General features: G+C 48.7%; 1 protein-coding gene across 1 annotated transcript in view; it reads left to right on the forward strand.

Moving 5' to 3' along the window:
• Nucleotides 1-19824, forward strand: part of SLC2A9 (solute carrier family 2 member 9) — a 208827-nt gene that overhangs the window by 70317 nt on the left and 118686 nt on the right. Inside the window, exon 6 of the mRNA XM_065914116.1 lies at nucleotides 11040-11172. Coding sequence (XP_065770188.1) covers nucleotides 11040-11172 — 133 coding nt within the window. The remainder of the gene's footprint in view (nucleotides 1-11039; nucleotides 11173-19824) is intronic.

Genomic DNA, 19824 nt, shown 5'->3' on the forward strand with positions numbered 1-19824 from the left:
CTGGTTTAATGCCCTCAGGAAAGAGAAGGGTGATTTCCGTAAGTATGGAAGCAGGGATATTGGACTGCCCAGGGCTTAGGAACACAGAGCTTGGTACCTCACTGCCTGGAGTGGGTGTGCCACTCTACCATTTATAAGATGCCTGATTATGAATGCATAACTTCTTGGTGCCTCAGTTTTCTCATCTGTCAAATGGGACTGAAGCAGGGGTGTTGTGAGGGTGAAACAGAGTCACTCTGTGTGAACCACTCAGCAAGTTCGCACGTGCTTAGCACCAGCCTATCACTGTAGGTTGGCTCAGGGAGGCACTCTGCAGGTCAACAAACTTGAAAAAAATGCACAGATTTCTCTCTAAATAAGGAAGGGACAAGGTTGATTTCATGGAAAATTTTGCGGCAGAACTTTTAGCCCATCCCTCCACCTCTCCAGCCTCAATTTCCTTGTCTATAAAATGGGAATAATAGCTGCTGACCTTACTTTCCAGATTGCTCAAGAAGCAAGCAAGGCAGAAGACACTTGAACCCTTTAAAAAGCAGAAACCTGTTTCAGGGAAGGAGAGGAAGCTGGTGTGTCTTGAAGGATGACCTCAGGCAGGTCACTTAACTCAACGTCTAGTACTTGGAACATCTCTCTGAGATGTGAATATTATGCCCTGGGAGGGTAATTTCACTATTGTTGCTAAGACAGAGAAATACGAGGGTAATCATCCAGTCATGCTCTTGAGGTCTTTCATTGTTGAAGTCAAAGTCAGGCCATGAATATGTACCGGAAACAGCCATTCTAGAATAGCACACTTGCTGCAATGACCTGAGCATCTTAGCATCTAGTTTGCACCCTGGGGGTGTCGGGTGGTGTTGACTTCTGCAGGATCTGTTGGGGAGATGGTGACAGACAGACCTGTTCTAAGATAGTGGAAGGTGGGACAGACACAGCCAGGCATGTGGTTGCCCCTCCAGGGCTCTGTAAGCTGCGGCCAGCGGGGTCTCCCTCTGGAAAGTGTTTCTGGGAACATCTCGGTCAAGGGTTCCATGGACATTGATTAACTAGTGTTGGTTGCCTGATGAGACTCAGCTTATGACAAGTAACAAGGGAGGAGCATCACCTTTTCACAATACATCCCTTTGGAAAGTGACTGTTTATCGCTTCCCGAGTGGCTGCCCCCATGCTTGCTACACCTCAGCTTGGTGGAGCCCGTTTCAGTACCAGCACGAACCACTGGAGCTGAGCTCGAGTGAATTCCGATGAATTCTGTGCAGAACTTTCTATAGAAGAGCAGGACTGGCTCAGCCTAATGTCATCTGCATATCAATTCACTATTCAGCTCGCAGCTGCCACGAGGGAAAGTGATGGCTATTGCTTTGCTTTGAGAAATGCGTGGTATCAGCAATAATGTCACAAAAGAGCCCCCTGCACAAATCAGAAGAGTCAGGCTCCCATTCAGTCCTGCAGCCTCCCCCCCCCCCACTGACTCAGGTTCTCATGTGAGTTTGCTTGATCTACTTGACCTTGCTGAGTTTCAGTTTTCTCTTCTATAGACTGGAAATTATAATAATACTTTATAGGAGAATGTTATTCATGCTACTTGAGCCCTTTAATAGGATACCATGCTACTTTAGCCCTTTAATAGGAAAGTTTTAGCATAGATAGGTAGATATTGGGTTGGCCAAAAAGCTTGTTCCATAAGATGTTATGTAAAGACCTGAAGAAACTTCTCGGCCAACCCAATATATTACTCAAAAAGCAGGGATGTGTGTTATTTCATGGGTCTTCATCTTCAGCTGCAGCATCGCTTGCCTGTACCTTTCTTCTTGCCCAATACGCATTCAGACTGGAGGCATTTACTGAACACTTGCCAGGTGCCGGGCGTTGGAAAGAAACAAAAGAACATGGCAGGGGGTGGCCCTGGGCTGCTCAGTCTAGTTTAGAGTGATGCACCTATAAAGAAATACATGCTACACAGGTAGCAAGTGTTTTCGTGGAATTCTGCACTGGGAAAAGATGCCATCTAGGGAGGAAATGCTGAAGCTGGGAGGATACACAGATGTACTATGGATAAGAGCAGGCACCCCTGGGAGAGGAAGCAGCTTGTGCAGAGGCACAGCATCATGGAATCTGCTTGTTAGACTCAGAGATGCCCATGGGTTGGCAGGACCAGAGCAGAGAAGCAGAGGACTGGGGTCTCGCCAGTGGCAAGGCTGGAATTCTGGATGAATTCTCATCAGGCAGGGCTTTGTATTCCAGGCTAAGACATTTGAACTTGATCCTGAGGGCAGTAGGGAGCTGCTGAAAGTTGCAGACAGAGAAGTAGCCTAGAACATCAGATTCACATTTTAGAAGGACCACTCTGAGATAGTGAGGGGAATGCAAGGGAAGCAGGGGGATTTCGGGACAGTTAAGATGCTGTTGGTAGAATCAAGGCAAGAATGCTGTCAGAACCTCCCCTAAGGCATATGCTAGGAAGTAAGAAGGGGAGGAGATGCCCAGAGCTTTCAGAAACAGCCAACAAGACTATCTTAATGTAGGCAGCAGTTCAGATGGCAGTGGGACGGTTGTGAATTAAAGGCAGGAATGGAGGTTCATCAGGTTTCCAAAGTGGACTTCTGCATAGATGGGGATGGCCCCAGCTGTGGTCCAGGGGCAGGCGTGGGTGGGCTGGGAGGTGGTGATTATGGAACCCAAGGGTTACCAGCAAAGCCATCCACTAGGCAACTGGAAATGAGTGTGAGAAGCCCCCAATAAGACTTGTGGGCTGGATGTGGAGATTTGGGATCATGGCCCCATCCATGGGTCTTAGGTTGGGTTCCCCAGGGAAGAGACCCTGAGATGGGGATTTTTGAGCAGGAAGTTGGCTGGGGAGTGTTCTCAGATCAACACGTCCAGGTGGTAAAGGAAGGACTCAGCAGAAGGAGAGGACGAGCTGCCCTTAGTCACAGCAGAGGTCTCAGCCCACAGGGAGCTCTGGACCTGGGAGGGTCCAGGTATAGCAGAGGGAGGAAGAGGGAAGGGAAAGCCTTTGTGCCCCTCATACCAGCTAGCCACTGGATGCAGTTTGCTCCTAAGGATGGGTGAGTAGTCTTGTGGAGGAAGGATCCTTCCAGGGCTTGTCTTGGGGGAAGGCAGGGACCCAGCTGTGGCCCCATAGCCAAGAACAGTCCTGGCAGGTGGAGGATGACCCCCTTGGTTCTGGGTCACACACCACTGTCTGCAGCAGGTGGAGGGGAGATGCTCGGCTCTCAAGCGGTTGCCTCCAGAGCCACCCAGATAGCTTGAAACAACCTGGCGCCCGAGCCACACATGCAGGCCAGTTAACCCCAATCTCCACCTGTGGGAGACCAGGAACGTCAGTCATTTTCATAATCCCACAGGCGATTCCAATGTGCAACCATGTCTAAGAAATACTGCCCTGAGGGCGTGGCATCTCCTGAAGCCATGGAGATGAACAGAAAAGCGCGTTGGGCTCAGAGCCCTGGGGAGGGGCTCAGAGAAACTGGAGGAGAACCAGGAGAGGGGTGTCCTGGAAGGCAAGGGGCAGGAGATTCCACAAAGAAGTGGTCCCTTGCAGCAAGAACTGATGTGGTACCATGCCTAGGGAGAGGGTGACCCAGATGCCCTAAAATGTACCTAGAATTTGACTTTAAAGTCATTGTCGTGAAAGGATGATAGACACAGGTGTTTCCTGCAGAAGAAGAGTCTATGATTCACAGTTCTCCAGTGGAGGGGGCACGCCATCCCATGCGGGGCGAGGAAGCACCAGGGTTGGTCATGAGCAGAAGGAGGGAGGACAGGGTGTAGCCCAGAGCCTTTATTGTGGCTTCCACGGAAGGAATGGGTGAGCCCAAGTAGGTAAGCTTAGGCAAGCTCAGGATGGCATAGTCTGAATAGTTACAGTGGTCCCAGGACTGCAGGGGCTATCTCTAGTTGCCTACTACCTGGCCCTGGGGTAATTTAGGACAGGGGATGTATTGACTTGGTGTGTGAGAGCTAGATAGAGGAAGTGGTCCATGTAGGCTCTGGATTGGTTGGTTTGTATGTTAAAGGCATGCTCCCAGGCAAGTTATTTGCTAGGAATTATCTAGTCTAGGAGGGGAAGTATCTCCAGGATCAGTAAGGCTCCAAGATATCAGATCATCATAAAACATAGGAAATAAAAAGCATAGTTAATAGACAAGCCCTGAGGGCCCTCAGCTTGAAGGTCAAAGAGGGCTGGGCTTCAGCCTCAACTCACCTCTTAGGGTGCTGGGCACAACTTTCAGAATACTCAGGAGCCTTGACCTTGGGTTCCTCGGGGCTGCAGAGGAGAGGACTCTCCAGAAGAGAATGAGGTGCAAACTCCCAGGACAGGGAAACTGTAGTGGGAGAGGGGTTGGTTCCAAGGATGGAACTCCACAGAATTCCCCTGAAAATGCTCATGAGGAAAGAATATCCGTGAGAAACATCTGCCAGCCCCAGAGACCTGACCCAGTTCGTCACCACTGTTTCATCTTAGAGGAGTCAGACGCTGAATAGAAGCCAGGGAATTGCAGGGGGAGGATGAAAAATGAGAAGCAACCATCAATCCCCCCACCCCCAACTCTTTCCACTGCAGACTCCAGCTTGAAGCAGGCTTGGACTGGGGGAATAGAAAATATGCCATTCAGTCAGGTTGATTTCATTATCATTTTGAAACTGTGGTCTTAAGACCATCTAAAACCACTGAGATGAGGAAGGGAAGGGCACTCTCACTGATTCTATTTTGAACAAATGTAGGAGATAAAAGGGCTTCCCAGGTGGTGCTAGTGGTAAAGAACCTACCTACCAGTGCAAGAGATATAAGAGATGTGTGTTTGATCCCTGGGTTGGGAAGATCCCCTGGAGGAGGGCACAGCAACCCACTCCAGTATTCTTGCCTGGAGAATCCTATGGACAGAGGAGCCTGGCAGGCTACAGTCCGTAGGGTTGCAAAGAGTCAGACATGACTGAAGCGACCTAGCACGCATGCACAGGAGATGAAAACCAAGGTTGTGTTTCAATAACACCATGAACTGTATGTTTTTAAACTGCATTGCAGTTACATTGGTAACGTATCCAGCACAGAGCTTGGCACGTGGAGAAGTGGATAAATGCTAGCCTTGATTCTAGTGGATGAGATTTTAAATAGGAAGACATTCAAAGAAAAATAACCCATTTTACCCCCTCATAGTTGAGAAGAGAGATTTCCTTCTAGCCCTTCTCACCTCCAGCACCTGTCCTGGTGGTGACTGGGGTGGCCCCAGCATCCACTTGAGTGCAGGGGGTGGGGGGGGGGTTGGGGGTGGGACACAATATACTGTCCTTAAATTAGAACCTGACTTGAGATAAGATCAATGATTCCAACTCTACTTAAAAGTTCCAGCTGTCTCATCAGGGTCCAGGAGGGTTTTATTTATGGAAATACCTGAGGTCATCTATAGCCTGAGGGAAATAAGACCTAGAAGTCTATTTTTGAAAAGGAAGTCTCAGTAGATTAAAGAGGAAGACAATGGAGTTTTTGCAGACTCACTCACCTTACCAAAGAGAAAGCGATAATCATCTCTGCTGACAAGACTGTCCATTTTTCTTTCTTCTCAAGTGAAATCAGCCTGTGTAAGGGCTCTGACCTCGGCTTTACTGAACACATCAGGGTCCAATTGGCATCGAAAAGACTCATCAACCTAGAAGGGTGGGGGTTCAAGAGGCAGGGCACATATGTGTACCTATGGCTGATTCATGTTGATGTGTGGCAGAATCCAACCCTCAGCGGGTAAAGAATCTGCCAGCAATGCAGGAGACACAGGAGACGCGGATTCGGTCCCTGGGTCAAAAAGAAAATCCCCTGGAGAAGGAAATGGCAACCCACTCCAGTATTCTTTGTAGGGTATAGTTCTGGTGAGGCAGAAAAGGAAAGACGACCTCAACAGAAGTAGGTTACCTTTATTCAGGCAAGGAGGGGTGACAGTCGGCCTAACGACCAGGCTGAGCACCGAGAGGGATCAGGGAGGCTTCATACTTACAGGGAGGTTTGTGGAAGCGATAAGGGAAATGTTAATCAGGCGGGATATTTTGAGTATTCTTTTGTTGAGATGACATTTGTAGTTGGGCAGGGGGCGATAAGTCTTCTGGGTAGGTGTAGGGGGTGGAAGGTTTCTGGACAGGTGTTGATAAGTCCCAGATAGATGCGACTGGCCTGGAGCATCAGGGTGGAACTAAAATTCTGTTTTGTTTTCTCCAAAGTTAGATGATTCAGCAAGGGGCCTTTGAGACTTGTTCTCTTTTCTAGGCCCCAATTCTTGCTTGGAGAATTCCACGAACAGAGGACCCTAGGGGCCTACAGTACCTGGGGTCTCAAAGTGTCAGACACAACTGAGCGACGAAGTACACACAATATTGCGAAACAATTATTCTCCACTTAAAAATAAAATAAAATTTTTAAAAAGACTCATCCGAGATTTACTGTCTGTACCTCCTAGTGGTCCTGAGTTAGATAGGTCATGTGCGTACATGCTACGTCACTTCAGTCGTGTCAGACTCTTTGCAACCCCATGGACGATAGCCCGCCAGGCTCCTCTGTGCATAAGAGTCTCCAGGCAAGAATACTGGAGTGGGTTGCCATTCCCTCCTTCAGAGAACTTCCCAACACAGGGATCGAACTCACATCTCTTATGTCTCCTGCATTGGCAGGCGGATTCTTTATCTCTAATGCCTCCTGGGAAGCCATAGGCAGGTCACACGGGAAGCCCTAGGCAGACACAGCCCAAGGTGTGTCCAGCTGCTTGCTGCTGAAAAGGCTATACAGAGGCAAGCTTGGTGGAAAGGGAGGTTTGCTTTATTTTGGTTGCTGGCAACTGGATGAGAGGGCAGATTTCTGTCCAAAGGTTGACTCCACAACCCACCCCACCACCACCAACAATCAGGGCTGGGCAAGAGGTTTTACAGGTGGAGGGAGGGGGCTCCATGTAGAAAGAGCACACTCAGCTCTGACAGCCGTCTTGAAATTGGTCATGTGATGGTCTGATCAGCATCACTTTGATTAAGTACAGTTGACCTTCAGTTCCAGAATTGGTTTGTTCTCGTTTCCCAAAAAAGTTCCTGCTTATTTATTTGGGTCTGGAGAAAGAAATGGCAACCCACTCCAGGATTCTTGCCTGGAGAATCGCATGGACAGAGGTGTCTGGCAGGCTGCAGTCCCTGGGATCGCAAGAGTCGGTCACGACTTAGCAACTAAACCACCACCACCACCATTTCTTTGAGGCCAACTCTCAGAATTGTGGCAGCTTATGTCATGGCCACAGTCTGGTCATCATGTAATTAGCTTCTTCCACCTGATGGGGGTTTTAATATCCATAAGATAGCTCACAGGATATGGCTCAGAATATTTCCCATAGTCCTTGAAAGGGACTAAATGTCCTTGATTTTGCTTAATAACTAAACTATTATTATTTAGTCTGTTGGATGGTTTTCCTTTGTTTCCGCATTTTCTCACTTCTCTGATTAAACTTACTCTTTGGTTAAAAAGTTTCCCCAGACAAAAGGCAGGTGGAGGACATGAGGGGCAAGGACCATAGGCTTTTCCCAGAGCATCAAATTAGAGAAGTACCTCCCAGGGGTGGCATCCTTGGAGCTGCCATTGGGTGGAAGAAGGAGGGGAGCTGGAAGGTACTCCTGGAGAAGAAACAGCAAGTACAGATGTGCAGAGGCATGATCCACTCAGGATCATTGGGAATGATGACTGCAGAGGAAGTGCAGGGCCAGGGAATGCTGGAGATGTGGGAGCTTGGCTGGAGGATGGGTCATGGATGGCTTTGCTGCTGTTCGATGGCCTTGGACCCAGCTCTGAGGACAACCAGAAGCCTTCAAACTGAGATGAACACCCTCCATTTCCTTGAATCTACAATGCAGCATTTCTGGAATCATACTCCTGTGCGTAAAGTTTACGCAATCCAAATCTAAGCGTCATCGTGGCCCCTTCCAAGATCAAGAAGGAATGTTATCTTTATCACCTGACTGGTTGGTGGCGAGGCAACACGATGATGGTTCAGGAATCTAAATGACAGTTTGCTGACTCCAACCAGCCTGGGGGTCTACATGATGGTGGGCGGCAGTTTCCATCTGGTGGGGTCTTTGTTTCTGTAGAAACAACTCAAGGACATGCATTGGGTTACCATCTCTTTCCCCAGGGAGCAAGCAAGGTCCCTGCCACTCTAAGGCTGGATAACTGTTTAAGTGACTGGGCAATGCAGTTTCTCTAATGATTAACTCCTTGAGCCTGCTCCTTGTTTACAAATATAAGTTGTTACTGTGTCCAGAATGAGGAAGAGATGGTTAGATAGCATCAGCGATTCTATGGACATGAATTTGAGCAAATGCCAGGACAGTGAAGGACAAGGCAACCTGGCATGCTGCGGCCCATGGGGTCCCAGAGTGGGATACAACTGATCAACTGAACAGCTGTTCAACTAAACAACAGCAAAGTGACTTTTTCAGCTCACAGGGAGACAATCTGACCTTGCCCACCTGTGAATGGCTGGAGAAAAGAAGATATTAACATTTTCCCTCCTATTTTGCAAGATAAATGGCCTTTTTTCTTTATTTCCTCACCTCCTCTTCCTCTCTGCTCTATAAAAGAAGCTGGCATCCAGACCCCCAGAAGATGGCGTTTTGGAGACACCAGTCTGCCATCTTCTATGTCAGCTGGCTTTCTGAATGAAGTTGCATTCCTTGCCTCAACATTTTGTCTCCAATTTATTGGCCTGTCATGTAGCATATAGAACAACAACACAGCACTTCCCAGGTAGCACTAGTGGTAAAGAACCCATCTGCCAATGCAGGGGACGCGGGTTCAATCCTTGGGTTGGGAACATCCCCTGGAGGAGGAAATGGCACCCCACTCCAGTATTCTTGCCTGGAGAATCCCATGAACAGAAGAGCCTGGTGGGTTGTAGTCCAAGGGGTTGCATGAAGCCCCCTAGCACGCACGTAATAACAAAAGCAACGAAAAGCAAGGCTTAAAGTCAAAGAAACAGATCCAACATGGATTCAGAACTGGGCTTTTCTCCGTTACGAGGGCACTGCAGTCTCCACCTCAGGATGGACTCCTCCTGGCAGGACTGACTGGAGGCCAGCTGAACCTTTGACAGGTGCGAAGCCTTTCCAGGTCTGGACACATCTCCTTTTCTCCTTGACTGTCTCCTTGTACTTTCTTAGGAAAGAAAACGCTTGAGAATTCCACGTTGAGAACTTTGTTTTTCCTCTTTGTCCCCTTCAAAACTCCTCCTTCTGACTTCTTCTTTCAGAGAGGCAGTGAGAGTTCATTTGTAAACCTGGGTTTACAAAAAAAAATCAGGGCAGATGCTGCCTTAATCAGCATAATAATAAAGGCTCTGCGCTGCATTTACGCTATGTAACAGGTGAATGGTGCTGCTCCTGTGTGCTAAGTCGCTTCTGTCGTGTCCGACTCTTTGTGACCCCATGGACTGTAGCTCGCCAGGCTCCTCTGTCCATGGGATCTACAGGCAAGAATACTGCAGTGGGTTGCCATCCCCTCCTCCAGGGGAGCTTCCTGACCCAGGGATCAAACTCACGTCTCTTAAGTCTCCTGCATTGGCAGGCGGGTTCTTTACCACTAGCGCCACCTGGGAAGCCCTCAAAGGGGCTCAAAATGCCTCTTGAATGGTGTATGCTGTAGGTTCAGGGGTGGCCTGTGTCTGGAGACCCCACCACCCTCACTTCCTTGGGGACTCGGGAAAGCTCCAGGTGACCTTCAGTGACGGGGCCAAGATGAGTCAGGTCACGGGCCTCGGAGGTGTCTGGCTGGTAACACCAGCAGCGCAGTCGCTTCTTCTGCACACCTACTGGGTGCTGGCGAAGCACAAAGCCCACAGGCCAAGCTTTATCTGAGCCCACTCTCACGACTGCTTGAGAGGTGGCTGCAGCTGTCCCCATTCCCCGGGTGAGGAGAAGGGGATTCGAGGGGCCATGAGAATGATCTCAGCCGCACAACCTGGAAAGACCAGAGCCCCTCAGGCTGGCCTTGCTGCCCCCGGGGCCTCTGACTCAGCCAGTTCCTGGCTTCCCCAAACTCCTCCTTCTCAGGGTCACCCTATTGCAGGAAGGGGGAGCCTCTCCAGGGCCCCAGAGTAGGCTCTTGTCTAACACAGAAGTGAATTGTCTGGGAGACACACGTGCTGTCAAAGCAAAAGACTTTATTGGCAAGGGGCGCCCGGGCGGAGAGCAGCAGGGTTGAGGGAACCCAGGAGAACTGCCCCGCCAGGGGGCTCACGGTCTCGGCTTTTGCGGTGATGTGACTAGTGTCCAGGTTGTCTCTGGCCAATCACTGACTCAGGGTCCTTCCTGGAGGTGCAGGCATCACTCAGCCAAGATGGATTCCAGCGAGGAGGATTCTGGGGAGTTGACAGGACATTTGGACTAGTGTCTCCTCTTCTTTTGACCTTTCCCGAATTATTCTGGTTGGTGGTAGTTTGTTAGTTCCGTGTTCCTTATCTCTTGTTGTAAGATAACTCCTGCAAGTGGTTGCTTTCAGGCCTGGCCAGGGAAGGTGGTTTCGGTCATTGGCTCCCCTAACTAAACCACAGTCTCATGCTTTGAGCGGGTGGGGTCAGCTTTCTGGGGTTGTCTCTGGCCAATCATCTTGCTTGCGCCCACATTTGATGTGACTCGGGGTCCTTCCTGGTGGTGCGAGTATCTCTTAGACAAGATGATTCCAGAGTGAGGGCTTTGGGGAGGTTGGCAGGACTTATCATGGACGGGCATTTCTTCCCCACTTTTGGCCCCTCCTGAATTTTCCCATTTAGTTTTGGGACCTCCTGTCATGAAACAACTCGTACGAGCAGAATGGCCAGGGTGGGCGGTCTCAGTCAGCGGTTCCCTATCAAAACCAGGGTCCAGTCCCTCCCTAATCTTTGTTCCTGGGGTTTATCCTGGGTAAGGGGGACCCTGTGCAGAAAGCAGAAGCTGCCTGGCCCAGGGGTCCAGCTCCCCCCAAACAATGACCTCATCATTCACCAACCCCCTTTTTCTGCCTTCAGGAGAGCACCTGGCCGTATCTGTTTGGAGTGATCATCATCCCCGCCTTGGTCCAGCTGGTGAGCCTGCCCTTTCTGCCCAAGAGCCCGTGCTACCTGCTCTTGGAGAAGCATGACCAGGAGGGAGCTGAGAAAGGTAGGGCACCCTTTGCCTGGTCCAGGCAGCTCCCTTCCCTTTACAGGGGTCAGGGCTACAGGGCATGCATGCACACCCATCCTGTTTCATCTTCCTATCTGTCTTCCTATCTATCTGTCTGTGGGTGGCCCTGAGTGGGGACACAGATCACAGTGTGGACTGAAAAAAATAGCACATCGTGAGAGTTGTGAGTTAAGTTTTATTTGTGGCAAAATGAGGACTGCAGTCTGGGAGACAGCCACTCAGCTGGCTCTGAGAAACTGCTCCAAAAAGATATGAGGAGTGTCAGTATATATGTGATTTTGGTGAAGTGGGATGCATGCGGTCAAGCACGCATGTTGGCAAAGGATTGCTGGTAAGTCACAAGGAGCAGATGTCACCATTAATGGTATTAGTGCCTTTCTAGATGTGAGGATATGCAAGACTTTGGACTCATAAAATCTTCTGAAAATATCTAACTATCTGAAGGCCTGTTCTGCCAGTTTTGCACAGAGAGCACCTTATTCCTGATCTCTGCCCTGAACTCCTTTCAGGGGGTATTGAAGTTCAGCAACTGAAGTGGCTACTGACTTAATCATTGTAGAACCAGATGGCTGGTGACAGTTTTTCAGTTATCAATAGAGAGACCCTGAAAAAACCAAGACAGAGCAGGATAAGACCCAGGTCTGCTCACCTCTGTGCAGTGTCTCTCCATGGCCACCTCTCGGGTGGTCCCAACCCCAGAGATGCTGCAAACACAGGTTTCTCGGTGGTTCAGTCTATCCTAGCCCTCCCTCTGTCATTCTCTTCCTCACTGATCAGCTTTCCCATCAAGCACAGAATAAGCCCTCATGTCACCCCAGCATGGGGCCTCTGCACCAAGACCCAATGGAATATTCCTTTCAGCCCTTCGAGGGAGCAGAAATATACCCATTTTACAGGAAGGAAGCTTGAGGCCCACGTAGGGCTTGCCGGTTGTCTTCTGTAGCTTTTCTTAACCCTTTGAATGGTGAGGTGCTGAACCAGATTCAAAACACAGCTTGAAGAATCAGAGGCATTTCCACAGAGCCCAGAAAAGGCAAAATGACTTTGCCTGGAGACAGACAATGTAAAGTGAACAGCAGCATCCCCATTCTTTTAGCTTTATTAAACAGGACATGGTCGAGAGCACCGTGGTTCAGCACAAGGGCTGGGAGTAACTAGTACAACCTTCACATCCCAGCTCTGCAGTCTGACCTCGACCTGTTCTTTTTACTGTTCTGATTCTCAGAATCGACATTTGTAAAAAGGACATGATATAAACTTCCCCTATGGGCTTCTTGGAAGGATTAAAGTAGATATCTGTATCTTTGTCTATATCTATATTCAGTCCACAGTATTACCTGCTGTCATCATTACTGAGCTCTCTGTCCATTTTCTTATTACCCATACTGTGTCCTCTAATCTAAATTTCCCTAATGTCCACATCCAAGAAAAAAAAAATTAAGAATTATATGTAGTCTTTAGTTTACTATAATTTGTGCAAAAAAAAAATCCAAAATTTAAAGTCCAAGTAACCTAAATATCTTCTGAATTGACAAATGTTGTGATGAAATAGTAATCACTCCCTGTGTTTGTTGAGCAGTTTTGGGTTTGGATCTATTTTCTCATTTATAACATTTCTATAACATGAAATCAGAGAGCGTTATCGTTACCTTCATTTTTTGGATGAAGAAACAGAGGCTTACAGGGGTGAAGTGACTTCTCCAAGCCCATGGTTATATGGTTTCTGGTTTCTAGAAGCCTTTAAAAAATGATGGAGAGGACAGATCTTTCTTCTGTAGAGCGCCCACATACACAAAATTTGTGGAGCTTGGTGTTGGGGATGGAACTTGAACCCTCTCCGCTCGAAGCCCACAAAGGACCCTGGTCAACGCTCCACCCCCATCTCACAGCCAGCTAGGGATAAAAGAAGGATTGAAACCCAAAGATGACTGTCCTCCCTTCTCTCACACACACAGAGGGACGAGGATGGGTAGTGGTCTAGAGTCTTCCCGTGGGGCCCGTGTGGAGGCAAACTATCCAAAAATCAGGCTTCAGGAGAGAAGGCTGATGGTCAGATGGTGGAGGCTCTGGAGTAAAAAGAAGGAAGTTGAGAAAGAGTCAATGGGATCTGATTCCCAAAAGCAACTGGGTTATATGATGCTGTTGTTCAGTCGCTAAAAGTGTCTGATCCTCTGCTACCCCATGGACGGCAGCACGCCAGACTCCTCTGCCCTCCACCTTCTCCCTCAATTTGCTCAGATTCATATCCATTGAGTCGGTGATGCTATCTAACCATCTCATTCCCCGCGCCCCCTTCTCCTTTTGCCTTCAATCCTTCCCAGCTGTTAGAAGGCAGCAATTCCTCCAGCTTGATCTCCTGGCATGCAAGGACCTCCATCCACCCATCTGACTCCACTGCGGAGGAACTCTTGGGAAACGTTCCAATTAAGTACAGCTGGAATGGGCAGTGCATGCGAATGCCCGACAGTGAAAAAGGTTTAAAAGATTTATTTCATAGCACAGCAGGGAGTGAGAGAGAAGGCCAGTGGTAAAACGTGATAAATATTACATGTGCGCTTTATAAAAAGGACAAAAAGGTTGGCCTTGGGTTGAAACAGAATATTGAAATCTGCATCTGTACTAATATTAATAAAAGTGCTCATTTCACTCCAGGCATTCAGCAAACATGGCTATTTATTTACTGTGCTGGGTGCTCTGCCAGGCGCCAGGGAGAAGAGGACAAAAGATAGCCTTCCCACTCCCCAGGCAGTAACAGGGACACCTAGTCATGGGCCGGGCACACACTCCTAATTAACGGCTTATCCACACTGAGAACTATTTCACTCTCAGTACTTCAGGTGTATTAGATTGTTAATCCCTTCTTACCATAGAAAGTAGATCATGTTATTACTTCCACGGGAGAGCTTAGATAAAGACAGTTAGCAAACGGCAGCCCTGGGATTTGAACTCTGACAGTCTTGCTCTGGATCCTACGTGCATAAACAAAACACTCATCTCTGAGCACCTTGTTTGGCACCACGGGAAATATACCTCGCCTGGTCTGTGGGCAGGGGTGTGTCCAGGGGTGGGGCCAGCGGGGTGGCTTAGGTGTTCTGCCCACTCCTTTGTGGTGTTGAGTGCAGGGGGCATGCTCCGGTACCCTGCTTTTGCTTCCAACTTCCTGTTTTTGCTCCAGCTCTTCAGAAGTTGCATTTGGGGTTGGTTTTTTTTTTTTTTTTTTTTTGGTCTTTTTGTATTTCGTTGTCCATAATTTGGGACAGCAGTGGCCCAGCAGTAAAGAATCCGCCTGCAAGCCAGAGACATAAAGAGACATGGATTTTATACCTGGGTCTGGAAGATGCCCTAGAGGAGGACATAGAAACCCACTCCAGTATTCTTGCCTGGAGAATCCCATGGACAGAGGCTACAGTCTGTGGGGTCACAAAGAGTCTGGCATGACTGAAGCGACGGGGCATGCATGCATGGCCGTAATTTGCCCCAACTGCGCATGCGCTCAGTTATTTTTAGTCCCTCATAGCTCCTTTGTACTTTGTTGCTCGAGGAGAAATTTGTCCAGGTGCAGGCGTTGCAGCAAAGGGTTTCAAATCCCAGGCTGTCTTAAGAAGAGATGCAAGTATGGAACAGGCTGTTTACGCAGGCAGGGAGTTCTCATTTCTGGAGGTGTCTGAGCACCAGGCAGGAGTAGGAAGAACCACTGGAAGCAGCCAGAAGGTGCAGCTCAATCAACACCCTACTCCACTATCCACCAACCTCCTCTAGGCCTTGGCTTCCTAATTTCTAAGAAGGGAAACATCACAACTGTCCATACTCTGGTTGAGACAGACAAGATCAAGTACAGTGATGTTTTTGGGAAGAGGGCTTGGCAAGCTGTGGATTGCGCACTGGAAAAGGAGATTGTCTGCTTTTGCCAGGTGGCTTGCTGCATGACCTTGCTTTTGAAGAAAGGGATTCTATGGCTAAAGTGACATGATATCTTTTGCTCTGGGAATGGAGAATTTGTTTAATGTTGGGGGGAGAATCACCCCCAACTCTAACGAATCAATTGTCATTTATACCTGAGCTGTTCCTGTCCTATTCCGTGACATTTCCATCATGTTTATTGGTGGTACCCTCCCCGTGTTCGTGCCTTAACCATGTCTCCTTATGACTGTTTCCTTATTATTAATATCATGTGTGGTCAGAAGAAAAATGGCCTCCAGGTACGTCCACATCCTAATTCTCAGAACCTGTGACTGTCACCTTGCATGGCACCAGGGACTTTGCAGATATGATCAGTTTAAGGGTCTTGTGCGTGCCTGCTCAGTTGTGTCTGACTCTTTGTGACCCCATGGACTGTAGCCCACCAGACTCCTCTAGGGACAATTAGTTTGGATCATTTGGATGAATCTAATGGCATCACAAGGCTCCTTAGGAGTGAAAGAGGGAAGAAAAGGGTCAGGGTCAGAGAAGGAGCTGTGGGTGAAGACACAGTGCTGCCGGCTTTGAAGGTGGAGGAAGGGGCCAGGAGCCAAGGAAATGCAGGCCACCCCTAAAGCTGGAAAAGGCCAGGGAACAGACCATCCTCCCGAGCCCCCAGGAGGAGCAGAGCCCTGGTGACGCCTTGATTTTAGCCCAATGAGTCCCTTTTTGGGCCTCCGACCTCAGAACTTTCAAATAAGCTTGTGCCGTTGTAAGCCTGTGTGTGTGTGCTCAAACACTCAGTTATATGCAATTCTTTGTGACCCCGTGGACTGTAGCCCGCCAGGCTCCTCTGTTGATGGGATTTCCCAGGCAAGAATACTGGAGTGGGTTACCATTTCCTTCTCCGGGGGATCTTCCCAGCTCAGGGATCAAATTCACGTCTCTTGCACTGGCAGGTGGTCTTCACCACTGAGCCACAGGGAACGTGGTGATTTAGCAGAGCAGCACGGGAAACTCAGACATCACATTAAGTAACGAAAATCAGTTCCAGTTGAACTAGGACTTTACCTTCATTTTGAAGACAAACCTTTTTCTCACTTGAATTCTCAAAATGGTTGGACATTCTGATGGTTTCTGATTTTTATTTATAACAAATAACTGAGTGAAAGGTCTTCAGGGGCATGAAGCTTTTAAAGCTGTTTGTTTCCCAGGCGCCGTTTTTGCTATCATTTATCAAGTGCCCTTTCCACACAAGGTGCTTTGTTTTCATCGTCTCCAACGTCACGTGTCTCCAGAAACTCAGAGACTTCGGGGAGGAAATCAGCACTCAGACACTGAACCCCTGGCCTGCCTTCCCACTCCAGTCCTGAATTCACACTAGGGCAAGGTGATGCCTTGAGTGGATGTATACATGAATTTATGAACACGGCATAGACACAGAGGCAAATGTATTAGCAAACGATGATTGATCCATTAGTTGCTAAAGCCTCGAGAAATGTCCACTGCCATATTGTGATTTTCTATATTTGACCCAGGGTTGAATTCCAGACATACATCTATTGCATCAGGGAACAGTTAAATTAGTCATTGCTCATCTGAATTGAAAACTAAAAGTCCTGTCCTCCAGCCAACTTGGTTCACTTACGTAACAAACAATTATAAGATGATTGTAGCATTATGAAAGCATGCTTAGTACATAATGCTTTGTGGGGGAAAAAACAGAACATAAAATAAGCCCATGTGATCACAAAAGTGTGGACATAATAGAGATAAGTAGGGCAGGAAGCCATAAAGAATGCTGAGCACTGAAAAATTGATGCTTTGGAATTGTGCTGGAGGAGACTCTTGAGAGTCCCTTGGACTGCAAGGAGATCAAGCCAGTCAATTCTAAAGGAAATCAGTCCTAAATAGTCATTGGAAGGACCGATGCTAAAGCTGAAACTCCAATACTTTGGCCACCTGATGTGAAGAATCAACCCTTTGGGAAAGACCCTGATGCTGGGAAAGATTGAGGGCAGGAGGCAAAGGGGCCAACAAAGGATGAGATGGTTGGATGGCATCACCGACTCAATGGACATGAGTTTGAGCAAACTGCAGGAGACAGTGAAAGACAGGGAAGCCTGGCGTGCTGCAGTCCATGGGGCCACAAAGAGTCAGACAGGACTCAGTGACTAAACAGAAATGACAAGAGCAGGAAGGGGAGAAGGCAGACCTGGATGGAGATTTGTGCTGTGTGGGCTCTTGATAAGGGAGGATGCATGACGTGAGCTGGTCCTCCTGCAGCCTCCAGCCTCCAGCCCCACAAATGCATCCACCAAAACCCCAGCCAAGTCCAGAAATGGCCATCCAAGATACCAAGGAACCCAAGGAAACCCTGGGGTAGTCAGCCCTGCCCAGACCCTGCTCTGGCCTGGCAGCTCCTGGCCACGCTATGTCCATCTAGAGATACTGGAGAGGTCTCCAGAGGGGCAGATGAGTGCCCTGGGCTCACTCTTGTCAATCGAAGGATGATGCCACCTCCTGGACCTGGCAGAGGGATGTGGCAGGGAAAGGAGGCATCTTCCCTCTGCCCCGTGCAGCACAGCCACCTGCTCGTGGAAGACCCACCCCACCCCCCCCACCCCCCCCGTTGTCACTGCTTCTATCTTCATGGTGTGGCCGTGATGAGTGACCTCAAGCCTCTCCCCACCTCACCCCTGGAAGATCTGTCCTCCCGGGCTCCCCGTCCCCTGGCTGGAGAGTCTGCTGGCGGGATGGGCTACAGAGCAGAGGACCTGCAGCCCAGGGAGCCTGCCACCTCCCTTCAAAACACCCAAGGGTCCACAGCAGGCAGGAAAACAGCTCAGAAGACACCTCGTAAAAGCCCGTTTCCCAGAGCACAAGGCACGTTTTCATTCCAAACAGCGAGAGACTGAGAGTCAGACATGACACCCACTTCACCTTTATTTTAGTGTTTCAATTTTTTGCATAGATTAGTTTTTACATTTTTTGTGCATTTTTTAAAAGTTACACTCCATTGAAAGTTATTACAAAATACTGGCTCTATTTCCTGTGTTGTACAGTACATCCCTATGGCCATACACCTAATTGCTTGTACCTCCATCCCCCCACCTCCAGGAGGGCCTATCTGAGGTTCAGGAAAAGGAAGGTCTTTGTACCCCTGATTGAGATGCAGGTTTGATCCCTGGGTCAGGAAGATCCCCTGGAGGAGGACATGGCCACCCAATCCAATATTCTTGCCTGGAAGATCCCATGGACAGAGGAGCCTGGCAGGTCACAGTCTATGGGGTCTCAAAGAGTCAGACACAAGTAAGTGACTGAGCATGCACACATGCACGCATGGTGTCAGACAGTATTCGTCTTTCTCTCTCTGACTTATCTCACTAAGCGTAATGTCCAAGTCCATCCATGTTCCTGCAAATGGCAACGTGTTGTTCTTTTTTACGGCTGAGTAGTATGCCACTGCATATGTGTACCCGTTTCTGTATGTTGGCTATTGTAAATAAGTCTTCTAGGAACACTGGTGTGCAAGTATCTTTGCAAACTCATGTTTTCTTTCTTTCTTTCTTTCTTTTTTTATATATATCCAGGAGTGGGATTGTTGGGTCACTTGATAGTTCTACTTTTAGTTTTTTGAGAAACCTGCATCTTCTTTTCCTCAGTGATTGCACTGATTTACATTCCCACCAACAGTTTATGAGGGTTCCCTATTCTCCACAGCCTCACCAACCGTTGCTATTTTATACTCACTTTACATTTGGAGGATCGCAGAAGATTCCAGCAAGCAGAGGATGTTTTTGACTTTGTGCCTGCGGTTGGTGCCATCCATGGGTAGCCCCTGGGTCTCCTGGGGGTCCCCATTACCCTCAGTACTGGGAGGAATTGCCTTTGCCCCCATTGTACTGCATGGGGATGTTCAAAGCCCCCTTCAAATGTCTCTGAAGTCCAGAGTACTTCCAGAAGTGAACCATCTTGGGCACCAGCACGCTTGCTGGTGACATTTGTTACATTTGTGACCCTTGTTACCCTCTGAGCCTAACAGCCCCAACTTGAACTTCAGCACCCACTTTGGTTTCCCCAAACAGTATAGCAGCAGTCACGCCTCTTGATCACTAGAGGGTTTCCGGAGGGGATCAATACCCAGGGTGCTTGACTTCCTGCCTCCCACCAGCCTGTGATCTCCCCTCTCACCTCCGCTCATCCCCTCTGCCTGCTCAGAGGACCCCCAAGCTCTAATTTCTCTCCTTCTAGCATGTGGAGCAGCCTCTCTTCTTTCTGGGGCTGAAAGCACCTGCCATGCAAACGTTCAGCAAACCCCTCTTCCTCCAGGCACTTATCAAAATATTTTTCTCAGCCAAGACAGTTCTTTCCTTGAGAGACATTCTGGTGTCAGCCGCTAAGTTAAAACATGCTTTTCTTTTCTTCTTCATACCAGTAATATCACTACGGCTCTTTGAGACTCCTGAGCTCTCTGGAAGCCATGGCGTATGGACTCGGGATGGGGGACGGATCCCAGGCTCTACTTCCCCACGTGGTAGCCCTATGAGCTCAGGCAATTGCCCATCATCTTGGGTGAGGCTCAGTTTTCTCATCTGTGAAATGGGAATAGCACAAATGCCTATCTCCAGGAACCGGAAGGATGATGAAATAGGGATGTGAGAACACTTTGCAGCCTGCAAAAAGGCCGTAGCAACATCGGCTGCGGTCACCATAATCATGACCAAAATC

This window comes from Muntiacus reevesi, chromosome 22 (assembly GCF_963930625.1).
Source record: "Muntiacus reevesi chromosome 22, mMunRee1.1, whole genome shotgun sequence".
Classification (NCBI taxonomy): Eukaryota; Metazoa; Chordata; class Mammalia; order Artiodactyla; family Cervidae; genus Muntiacus; species Muntiacus reevesi.